General features: G+C 40.3%; 1 protein-coding gene across 3 annotated transcripts in view; it reads left to right on the forward strand.

Annotated features, from left to right (window-relative positions):
* The window catches only part of LOC124162419 (protein PRRC2A-like), a 189,263-nt gene that overhangs the window by 161,199 nt on the left and 15,432 nt on the right, over nt 1-12,632 (forward strand). For all 3 annotated transcript variants that reach the window (XM_046538949.1, XM_046538951.1, XM_046538952.1), the window contains 3 exons: nt 9,566-9,614; nt 10,506-10,561; nt 11,668-11,983. In XM_046538949.1, the coding sequence (XP_046394905.1) occupies nt 9,566-9,614; nt 10,506-10,561; nt 11,668-11,983 (421 nt within the window). The remainder of the gene's footprint in view (nt 1-9,565; nt 9,615-10,505; nt 10,562-11,667; nt 11,984-12,632) is intronic.

A 12,632-nucleotide genomic window follows, 5' to 3' on the forward strand; every position in this document is an offset into this window, starting at 1 on the left:
AACATTTATTTATTTATTAAAGTATTCTACCGATTAAGGTAGGTTTTCGTGGAGCATTTATGAAGTATTCTGGCCGCCTCTCCTTCCTTCATGCACTTCCCTCTTCAATTCACTATCTGGCCTACCTTCCTTTAATTCCATATAAAAATCCTATTCTCTTCCTTCCTCTCCCGTTTACCCAACATTATAGCCTCCAACACTGTTTCAACATCCTATCCCCCCTCAATACTTGCTCCATCCATACATCGTCTCCTCCGTATCTCATCTAGAAGCCTCTCCTCACCCACCATGTCCGATTTAGACAGATCCAGTAAGTTTTTTTTCCACGATCAATAAGAGATTATAACAGCAGCGTTAGAACTCACAAATACAAAAATTTAACTAACGAATGACCTTGCTGCTATCCAAGCTTGGTGCGATGCTTGGCAGTTGGAATTAAATTTGGAAAAATGCGTCGTAATGAATTTCTGGAAGAAGAATAACTCCTTACAGCGTAACTATATCATTCGAGGCACCCAATTAAATGTAGTTGAATCCGTGAAATATCTAGGCGTTAGACTCAATAATGATCTATCGTGGAATAAACATATTCGAGAAATAACCGGTCAAGCTAATCGTAAAATGGGTTTTGTTAAAAGAATATTAGGAAAGTGCGACGACAAAGTGAGAGAAATTAGCTACTTTTCCCTCGTTAGACCACATTTGGAATACGCTGCCAGTGTTTGGGACCCTCATGAAAAAGGCTTAATAACAGAGTTAGAACGCGTGCAAAGAAGAGCTGCCAGGTATGTGAAAGGTCGTTACGATAGTCTTGTTAGTGTAACTGACCTCTTAGATAAACTCGGATGGGAATCTCTGTCGGACCGTAGATTGAAAAATAGACTAAACCTTTTAGATAAATTCAAGAGCAGTGTCTTTTCTGACGAAGTTAACCATATCTTGCGGACGCCAACGTACTACGGAAAATCAGATCATATAAATAAAATCAGAGAGATATATTGTAGAACAGACAGATTCCGAATGTCATTTTTTCCACGATCAATAAGAGATTATAACGGCAGCAATAGAACTCGTAAATAGATTGCATGACTTGTAGTGTTTGGGAGTCCAAATGCATGCTGCATGCTGGTGATTGATCACCCCCTGCCAAACACCCTATAGGTGGCTCGCAGGGTATTATGTAGATGTAGATGTAGCCTACTAACCTATGTAAAACTTAATGCATGTTTCTGAATTTCTATTCTATATTCTATTTCTAACAGCATATAGTAGTATAGTTTGTTATTATACGGGACGTTTTTTGGACGGTGTGGTGTGCATGTGGGAGTCCAAATGCATGCTGCATGCTGGTGATTGATCACCCCCTGCCAAACACCCTAGAGGTGGCTCGCAGGGTATTATGTAGATGTAGATAGATAAGACGACTTTTAGTGTAGCCTACTAACTTATGTATGACTTAATGCATTTTTCTGAATTTTATTATTATTTCTAACAGCATGTGGTAGTATAATTTGTTGGTATGCGTAACGTTTTTTGGACCGTGTGGCGTGCATGTGGGAGTCAATTGCATGCTGGTGATTGATCACCCCTTGCCAAACACCCTAGAGGTGTCTCGCAGGGTATTTTGTAGGTGTATGTGTCCAACACTTCGTCTTTCCTCCTCCTTTCCGTCCTCTTTACTTTATCCATACCCACATTTCGAACGCCTCCAGTTGTTTCTCGTATGCCTCAATAAAAAACTTCTGATAAATAAAAACGTGCATGCCATGGTATGAAATGGCCATGCTGTCGAGACGTCCACTTTTCGTAAAGTTTGCCCGTGGAACATGCTCAAATGAGTGTTCCTTTCGCAGTGGGGAGTTAGGGATTCCGTGACCCGTCTCCCTCCCCGAGCAGGGCGTGAATCGAGCAATGAGGACGTGTGCAGCGGGCCCCCCTCCCTTCCGGCCTTCCTGCTTCCTCATCCATCTGCCTCCTCCTCAAGTCCCCTCTTCCACGACAACTTCCCTCTCGCGTGCCCCACATACCCCCGCCCCTTTTTTCCTTCGTCCTCCACCTGCACCCCCTTCCGCCTCTGGGTCCGCCATTAACAAAGTCTCCCTCTTTGTCAGCGCAGCCCCAACACCCGAGTTAACCTCCCAGTAGGATGCAGAATTCCTCATGTAAACCTACTTCGCCACGAGGGGACTGCATAGAGGAGGCCCAATTCCATCCCATTGAAGGCTGATTTCTGCTACCACTTCGGTTTACAAAAATGTCCGCGGCGCGGTGATGAGTGTTATGCGATCCACTTTTTTTCAATATTTTGCAATATATTGTTTATTATTGCGAGGGTTAGGTTTTAGCTTTTATGAATTTGATAGATCACATCATCATTTATGTAAATTTCTGTTTACACCCCTAATAGGGAAGTGCACTAAATTTTTTTTATTGCTGAATTTGAAAGTTTAGCCTAAAAAAGAAACATTAGTATAGTCACTTTTATTTTCTGCATCTGGGGTATGCACTTTAAAACGTTTTGAAAGTCGGAAAATTTCATGTTGCGCTGAAACACAGTGCCTCCATCTTGATTGAGATGTGACGTCACAAGGCAGTAGTCACCGGTAGAGTATCGCTGTATTACGTCGCCTTCTTTAGCGCGGCGAGAGTTTCCGGGAATCGGTGGAGTTTGCTTCCTAAAAATGTCGTCTAGTACCGAAAACATGAATTCAAAATAGAATTATAAATGATTTTTTATTCCAAATTTCATCTCGACGTCGAAACAAAAGCCTGGATAAGATATTCATTCCCGTGCCTTAAGCACAAGCTATACGGAATAAATGGTTCAAGGCTGCTCCTGACTCTTACCTATCGATGATATTCAGTTTTGAAGATCATTTGAAGGTATTGTAAGATCAAATTGATATTTATATTATAATAATTTACTTAATAGGTACCTCAGTCACATCAGAAAGTGTGTTGAGTCAAAATATAGCATCTTCCGCGTAGACCTACGTAATTTATAAACTGAAAGTAGTTTGGTTAAAGAATTATGGCGCGACTGTTTTTTTACACGACCGGGCAAAATGCGTACTTTGCCCATGATATGTGCATATATGATAACAAACGATTTTTGTTAAAGTTAATCTTTATTTGTTGAAATTAGTACATTTATAGGTGATACAGATATAAAGGTACACGGCAGGTCGCGCGGCGTAATTTGTACTCCACTGGTGACGGGTTCATCTTGCTGATCTAAAAAATTAGCTACAATACCTCGAACTTTGAAAACTCGCAATATAGGCAGTCAAAGTACATTTTAGGAATACACGAGACCATTCTAGCCCAGAATGTACGTACAATGTTGAAATCCTTGGTTTTCAAAGATTGACGTATTTTATACGCCAGCGCGCCCAGTCCAGGGTTATCAACTTTTATTTCATCTTATTTGTTAATTGAAATTATATTTCAGAATGGTTCTTTTATCACTGCTACTGAGGTAAACTGGTAGGTACTGAGTACAAGGTACTGAGTAAGTAAACTCCCTTTGGAGTAATGTGAATTACAAGTGTTCGAGATATATGGCATTTTATATTCGCTTTGTGTTCTTATTAATTATGCCTGTACGCATATTGTTGCTTGCCGCGAGCCTTTAATGGTATGTGCTCTTGCTAGAGTGGTTTTCATTTTTAATGTGGAAGTTGGTCAGTATAAGCAAAGAAAAAATTAACATTTTAGCGCACACCAACCCTTGTAGTCATCGTATCTCTGCGTTTGTAATGACACTGCTAAAATACCTAAACGCCATAATGATGATAAAAAAATTGTCTCACGTCAATGATTGCTGCAATTATAATTAATGATAAACTTGATGCCGTATGATCACAATGAAGACAACAAAAAATATTGCCATGTCGTAGTCTTGAACCACGGTTCTTCGGGTGAAATATTCCCTTTGAGTCGTGCACGCTACCACTACCCCAACCGACCCATTCCGTAATCGATGATATTTTGAATTTATATATATAACTTGTAAAAAGTAACGCATGAAAATTAATCAATTACAGCCTAACTAACGCCCTAATTGAAAAAGGTGCGGCAAGGTACGCGGTCTCCCCTTGTTAGCCTTAACGTCTCGCATTTCTATGGAGCGTTGAACCTGTTCTCCTTATTCAAAAATTCAGTAACCATAAATACATCAAAGTTTGGTATACCATTTATAAATCGTTGGAATTTTCCTTCTCCCAACCAAGATTATCTTTTCTTGAACCCATCCTGGACAGCGAACCATTGCAACAACCAGCCAGCTCGGAAATAAGGCTAACATCCCATGATTCTAGTAGCGAAGGGCGAACGTTCCGGCCGGCGTGAATACATACGCAACGAATAAGTCTTGCAGCAAACGTCTGAAATAGGTTTATTAGTTTGACTCGGTTCTTACAAAAAAAGGTTTGGCATGATAAACGGCATTGTGCCAAAATATACCCAGCGAAAAATAAATGCCATCATGCATTTATTAAAGATTCAATGTGCTATTCGTACTACTCTTTCCAAACTTGAAGTTGACACGTAAATGAATATTAATATATTACGCAATGATGAAGTCGTTTACTCAAAAGAGAAGCAGCCACATATATATTATAAAGATATTTTATGACAGCAAAAAACGGATACCCTCAAATTCTGTAATTTTTCTATGCAATAATAGTGGTAGAACTAAACGGTGTAGAAGCTGCCCTCTGCTACTGCCTTGTGACGTCACGGCCAATATTCAACATGGACACCCGTTTTCGCGGCCTTTGAATTTTTCCATATTTCAGACGGTCATCTCGAATCAAGTATTCACTATTAGGATTTAAACTGTGGTTTTACGACATTATGTTATTCTGAACTCTAATTTTAAAAATGTGTTTGGTGCATTTGAAACACTAGTGCACTTCCCTATTATTCCTTAATTCCCGGTGAAACTCGGATCACTTTGTCCGTCAGCGACTCATGTGGCGACTTTCGTAAACACATTTAAGTGCGCGATGAGTGGCAACACATTTAGAGGCCGACTTGAGGATCCTCTTCTTCAGCCCTTAAAATACGTTATAATTTCGCCAAAATTTGAGAGGGATAAACATTATTGTTTTTTTATGAATAAGCATGTATATTTTTCTAGTGTGCATAATATTTCTATGACCGTGCGGTGTGCATGTGGCGGTCCTCTTGCATGCTGCATGTTGGTGATTGGTCGCCCCCTGCCAAACACCCTAGAGGTGGCTCGCTGGGTATTATGTGGATGTATCGACAAGGCATTTTTCGCCATTCGCCTACATCTACAAAACGAACCCTGCGAGCCACCTCTAGGGTGTTTGGCAGGCGGTGATCAATCACCAGCATGGAAGAGGATTCCCACATGCACAAAACACAGTGCTTCATGCGCATGCAACACTCATTTCAGCGTGTTCAGTGGAGAACTTAGCGAAAAATGGGTGTCTCGACAGCATGACCATTTCAAATGTGGCATACATATTTTTACTTATTATAAGTTTTTATGTTTCCTTGTTCGAACCTTGCGTGGATTACTTGCTATTGGAGGGTTCGGCGAATGCTTTATGTGAATAAAAAGTTTCTCTCACCAAGTTTTCTCCTTGCGAAGTCACGGTGGCTATACGGTAAATACTTCCTTCTGCCTTTAACCAACATTAACGAGACAACAATATTAACCAAATTCTCCTAATGATATCTGAAAGTTCGGTCATAATAGCAGAAATATGTTTTCCATGAACATTCATTCTCGCGAAAAAAAATCGGGTTCTCTGCCACAATTGCTGGCATTGGAGTATAGTTTAATGTCGATTCCGATGGAAAAGCATCGTCAGGTGTATGAATCACAATGAGAGCCGCCACTCAATGTTCGCCGAATCGACTACTATAAAATTTATCGCACTCCTGGAAGCTTTCAATTATTCTCGCAGGAGGGCGCGGGATCGTGATTTCGAATGGAAATTCCGTTCACCGCGTTGACGTGCCCAAATTTGAGTTTTCTCTTCAACGTCACGGGAATAAAAAGGAATCGGGCTAAGTAAGTGCCTTGTCGATTGAATGGGTGAATGATTCCATTCAAACCTCATCGTGGTCGGAATATGTGGGTACTCCTAAGTTCATTCATCTACGCTTTTAGAAGGAAATTTAAAAGTAGTCCCATTTCATCTTGTAATCAATTCCTCTTCTGTTTTGTGTGAACATAAAATGACAAATTAGAAAAGAATAGCCCAAAATGTTCAAATAATCATTTCATATAGTTAGCACAGAGTGTACAATAATTATATTTTTTTGTTAGTTGTTTTGGGAATGATTTCTCTCAGGCTCTTCTCTGGAATTGCGGGAAAATATATTCTTGTATATTAATTTTTGTGTATTTTATTTTTTTTTATTTAAAGGTATCTCATTAACATTTACAGTTAGTCATTCTCGGGTTAAATCATAGTAATATCCATATTAGAATTCTCCTAAGATATTCGCGGCGAAATATTCAGACATCGAATTTGAATTTGCTTTAGAAATGGCTCGTTAATTTTGATGTAGTGCAGCCGATTCTGATTTAATTTTTCGAATTAAATTTGAAATAGACGTTTTACACCCCTTGTGTGCCGTGAGTCCTTTAAAGTGATCACTCTCGCGTAAATAATGACCTTGGGTCCTAGAAAACATTCCCCTAGCCTCGCTTTCCTGGGAATGAATTATACCTGGCCCAGGGACCTGATAACGTCACTCACTTCTCCGGAAGGTGATATTCGCTGTTTTTAGTGATTATTTTACGCGTGAATTTGGATGAAATGTTCGGCTTATACTACCCAAACCGGTAGAATAGCTTTAATAATGATTGTTTTTCCTTCCGTCTTTGGAAATCATGAGCTTAACTGCTTTTTCGGGTAATGGTGAGCGGCCTATATACCGTGAAAAGTCAGTCAAACATTTGTTAGTAAATTTCAGTTTATTTTTACCTCGCTGACATGTGAAGTGACTGTGGGAAACTAGGAGAGTGCTAAGGACACGAACATAGTAGCATGCAAAAAATATTAGTTAGTAATAGAAAACGAAAAGTTAGCGTAGCTAGTGATCCATGCATCTACATCTACATAATACCCTGCGAGCCACCTCTAGGGTGTTTGGCAGGGGGTGATCAATCACCAGCATGCAGCATGCATTTGGACTCCCAAATGCACACCACACCGTCCAAAAAACGTCCCGTATAATAACAAACTATTCCACTATATGCATGTGTTATACCTAGACATGCATGCGGATAGCTATTATTGACAATAATAGTAAGTTATTTACTATACATGCGGAGCCAATTTCACCTAGTTCGAGTCAAACTATCCTAGAGAGAAAATATCGCGGGTATTATGGTCCCATATTGTTCAGTAATTGGAGTAAGGGATATTTGTGTGTCCACCCTGTAATGCCTTGTTTTTTTCGCTCCATATTATCCTCCTCAGTCCCGGGACATGTGCCATTTTTGGTCTGATCTTGTTTTGTTAATCAGATTTTAGCTTACAACATCAGCGATTTATGTGCCTCTGTATAAAGCTGTCATCTACATCTACATCTACAAATTACCCTGCGAGCCACCTCTACGGTGTTTGGCAGGGGGTGATCAATCACCAGCATGCAGCATGCATTTGGACTCGCACATGCACACCACACCGTCCAAGAAACGTCCCGTATAATAACAAACTATACTACTATATGCTGTTAGAAATAGAATATAGAATAGAAATTCAGAAACATGCAGTAAGTTTTACATAGGTTAGTAGGCTACACTACAAGTCATGCAATCTATTTACGCGTTCTATTGCTGCCGTTATGATCTCTTATTGATCGTGGAAAAAATGACATTCGGAATCTGTCTGTTCTGCAATCTATCTCTCTTATTTTATTTATATGATCTGATCTTCCGTAGTACGTTGGCGTCCGCAAGATATGGTTAACTTCGTCAGAAAAGACACTGCTCTTGAATTTATCTAAAAGGTTTAGTCTATTTTTCAATCTACGGTCCGACAGAGATTCCCATCCGAGTTTATGTAAGAGGTCAGTTACACTAACAAGACTATCGTAACGACCTTTCACATACCTGGCAGCTCTTCTTTGCACGCGTTCTAACTCTGTTATTAAGCCTTTTTCATGAGGGTCCCAAACACTGGCAGCGTATTCCAAATGTGGTCTAACGAGGGAAAAGTAGCTAATTTCTCTCACTTTGTCGTCGCACTTTCCTAATATTCTTTTAACAAAACCCATTTTACGATTAGCTTGACCGGTTATTTCTCGAATATGTTTATTCCACGATAGATCATTATTGAGTCTAACCCCTAGATATTTCACAGATTCAACTGCCTTTAACTGCGCGCCCCGAATGACATAGTTACGCTGTAGGGAGTTATTCTTCTTCCAGAAATTCATTACGACGCATTTTTCCAAATTTAATTCTAACTGCCAAGCATCGCACCAAGCTTGGATAGCAGCAAGGTCATTCGTTAGTTCATCTGTATCTTTGCTGGAACGAATTTCTCTGTAAACTACAGCGTCGTCTGCAAATAATCGTAACTTACTCTGCACTACTTCGCCAATGTCGTTTATATAAAGAAGGAATAGGAGTGGGCCAATGACACTACCCTGAGGAACGCCAGAAGTCACTCTAACCTCATTGGAGACTGCACCGTCTAATACTACTCTTTGGACGCGGTCGCTCAAAAATTCTCTAATCCAGGAAGCGCTGAAAAAGTTGCAATAACATTTCTCTTAGCGAAGCGGTAAAAGATTCAAACGTTGACGCATTGTTATCGATACGCTAGGACCGAGGAGTTCATGGAAATCCCATATTTTTTATTGGAAAACATGGTAACCCCAATGCCGGGATAACCCACCCCCAGGTTCTCTCCCGAATACGAGGTCCCTCCCAGGAGACCCACCTCACCTGCCTCATCACTCCCTTCGTCAAGGCGTCTTCGACTACTCACCCTACTAGCGGTTTTTCCCTCCCCCTCAGATGACTACCTCAACTCCTTTCGCCTTATCGCTCCGTCCATCTCCTCTCCTTGACCATTCTGGTGTCCCTACTCCTCCGGTTCATACCCTCCCTGCTTCCCTTATCACCCTTGCGGCGTGGAGCCACGAATTCTAGAAGTACCCCAGAGTCATCAGGGCCTCTCGCCCTGACTCATGTTTCGCCGTGTTTATGTGTTGGAATCTTGGATTGTGTTCGGGCTTGTTGTGGTCCCTCGCCTCGCCGTCAGTGACGTTGCTTACCACGGGCGAAACCCGATAATTACTCTTCTGAGGAGCGAGCGCATGCTATACACCAGCGATGACGAAACTGTTGAGAGTGTGCGCGAAGATATCCCTTCGTACCGCAAGGTAATTCCTCCGCCTCGTTTTTTTCCAAACTTTTTTTTGTCTCTGTCAGTGTGTGTGGAAACCCAGAGAGGTTTAATGGAAGTGTTTGCTATTAACATTATTTATGGGTAGTTTGGAGTAAGGTCTTCGTTGCATAATCTTGAGCGATCGTATTCTCAACTCTTTTTCTCTTCTTCCGCAGGGACCTTGAGAGGGACCTGAGCCTCTCGGAGGACAGCGATGACAGTGAGGTAAGTCTGGATCAATCTTGTAATTTTTACCGATCACGGAAATGATATGACCTTCGCATTCCCTTCCGTGGCGTCCTGCTGTTGACGCTTGCATTGTTTTGTTGAGAACTTGGAACATTTATTACGCAGAGGCGCTATTTGATCATGAAGTGTATCCCGAGCTAACTGAGTCACCGGTACGCAAATTACGTTGGAGATGGTGTACTCCAGAAAGATTGCATACGGGAATTTCATTTGACATTCAGCCGATTAAAATCATGTAACCGTAACAGAAGGCATGCACTTGAAATTATTAGATGTATCTTGCTCTGACGACCATGCCAAAGCATTAGGCGGATAATCTGTGCCTATTCTATGAAATTAATGTTCTAAAGCAGAATAAAAGTGTCCATGTCAATAAGTTGAAATTATTCTACTAAAGTCAACCAACGCTCTAGAAGTCGATAGAGAAGTTAGCGACTTGAATTCGTACGTTTCAGTGAATTTTAAGGATGCGTTCTTGTAAGTCTTGTCATTTTGTTCGTGTTTTTTAATTTTGCCGTTGGCATGCGAATCCTGGAGCATTAATCATTATAATCTAAAACCTTGAATTGAAAGGAAACACTCTAATCAAAATAGCATTTTTGGAATAATTTTATTTTACTCGATTATTTTAATGCGTTTTTGATCGTGGGTTCATATCTTCAATATGTGGCCTTCGAATGTAAACAGTGAAAAGTTGCAGTTGCTGTTAATATTATGCCATAGTCAATTTTATTGCATTATCCTCAATGAAGTTTTACACTAAATATTTTCTAACTATTTTGAAAAAAAGTTTCTCACTGTTCACGTGGTGGTGAAAACGTTATTTACTTGGTGCTTACACATGATTGTTTTTCTTTCCCATTGTAGGCTCCACCTAAGAATGACAGAGGTGGTTCCTCATCTACCAAACGCAATGAATCTTCGTAAGTATTTATATATATTGAATTTTTTATGTGAATTTTTGAATTTCTCAAGTTAACTTAGTTTAAGACACTCAGATATAAGAGAGCTTCATCTATTTTATATCCTTATCTTTGAGTATCTGATACATACCTGTTGTTGAAGATTTATGCTTGTCCTCCAAATCCCTATTTACTGTCAAAGCAAATTCTTTTATACCAATACAAGTTTAGCGCGAATTAATGGAGAGTTACTTTAATTTTTTGTTACTTTAATTTATTGTTACTTTAATTTATTGTTACTTTAATTTATTGTTTACAATTTTCTCATGCTCAGACTATTTGTTAATCTTCTTGGTCCCCTGTTGTCATTCAAATCTTAAATAAAGAAGTAATTTAGTGCATTTAAGCTCCTGAAGTTTAGTGAATTGTTTCTGTTTTCCTGAGAAATGTGTTGCTTGTACAGTTTCTTTTTGGAATGAAATTATTTTTATGGTAGACTAATCATAACTACTCCATTCCACTGTTAGAATTCCTGTTGCGTTGATGTTTTTCAGTCAATTTTTCTCTTCCTGGAGGCATCTTCAGATTGCTCTTTGACCTAAAGATGCATCTTGGACGAGTGGGCTATCTTTGCCTGAAAAACAACATTTATGGGACAACAGCGATCTAAAATGCCAAATGGAGCAGTTAATTACTTCTTGTGAAAACTTCAGAAGCCCAAATTCATAACTACTCTTGATTTTTTTTTCATTTTTATGCCCCCCATAAACACTCAGAGGGTAGTTTATCGCTAATAAAACCAATTAAAAGCACACTTCAATAATGAATGAGAAATATATTGCCAGCCTTTGTGGTGATATCGCTGGAGGTAGTGTTTTGCAATTTTTGGGTCTCAAGTCGCATCTGAGCCTATCTCGGTTCAGGGTGGTGGTATGTGACTTATGGTAGTTACTTTCTAGAGGTGCTGGTGAATAAGCCATCAGCTTATCATTATCTCAGGGGAATATGAAACATTTTCATTGTTTCCTCAAAGAAAATATATATGCTTGGATTGAAAATTTAAATAATTTTACTGGTATAACGTTGGAATAATGCGTGACTGTTACTTTTCCCCTGTTTCATCATAGGTCCCTGTCATCCAACCCTTCAATCTCAAGGACGGTACTGAATCCGCCTGCTCTTCTGGATCGCCTGCCTTCTCCGATTGGCGAAGGGTCGATAGGAGATGGTTGTGGGAAAGTGCCGGCGGTCGAGGACCCAGGGGGGGGAGGGGGCGGTGGGGGTGGAGGCACGAGTTCCTGCTCTTCGTCGTGCACCACGAGCGAGGACGAGGAAGGCGAGGTGATTGATTCGCCCGATGAGGAGCCCACCAAGTGCAGGACCCCAAGGCCCGAATCTCCGAGGTCTTCCCCGCCACCGCTCATCCCCCCACCTGAAGCCGAGGTGAGACTCGGGCGCTCGTCCCCGTTGACTTTTGCCCTCCAGGATTCCTATAGTCTAAGCTAACACATGTGGTCTCAAATATCGAAAGTTCATGCTGCCATATAGTGTTTGGGCCAGTAGCGTAGCCTGGATTTTGAAATGGGTGACTATACCGGATACTTTGTGGCCCTTCAGGATTGTATGGAAAACATCCCTGGGCAAAGGGGGTCCGGGAAAATTTTGGGATTTTTGATGTTGAAAACGTGATTTTTAGGACTCAGAAATAATAATTTTGGATGAGTATTTATTAAAATAGAATACATTTTAAGTATTCTACCAGGTTACGGTGCATTTACATGAAACATTTTGCAGATTACCATGGTCTGTCTGCCCTCCCTAATTGGACTTCACTCTTCAAATCATAATAGGGTCGACTCCCTTTCGTTCTATCCATAAATCGTATTCTTGTGCTTCCCCTCCCTTGCTTAATCAACATTCATCCCTCTAATATTGTTTTCAACATCTCCTCACCACTCACTATTTGCTCAATCCATACCCTGTCTCTTCTGTATACCATATTGATGCTTTTGCAATGTATACTTCATATGACTTGATGTGAAAGAAAAGTGTCCTTAAATGACTGAAAATTTCTCCTTTGTTTATAATTTTG

This window comes from Ischnura elegans, chromosome 7 (assembly GCF_921293095.1).
Source record: "Ischnura elegans chromosome 7, ioIscEleg1.1, whole genome shotgun sequence".
NCBI lineage: Eukaryota > Metazoa > Arthropoda > Insecta > Odonata > Coenagrionidae > Ischnura > Ischnura elegans.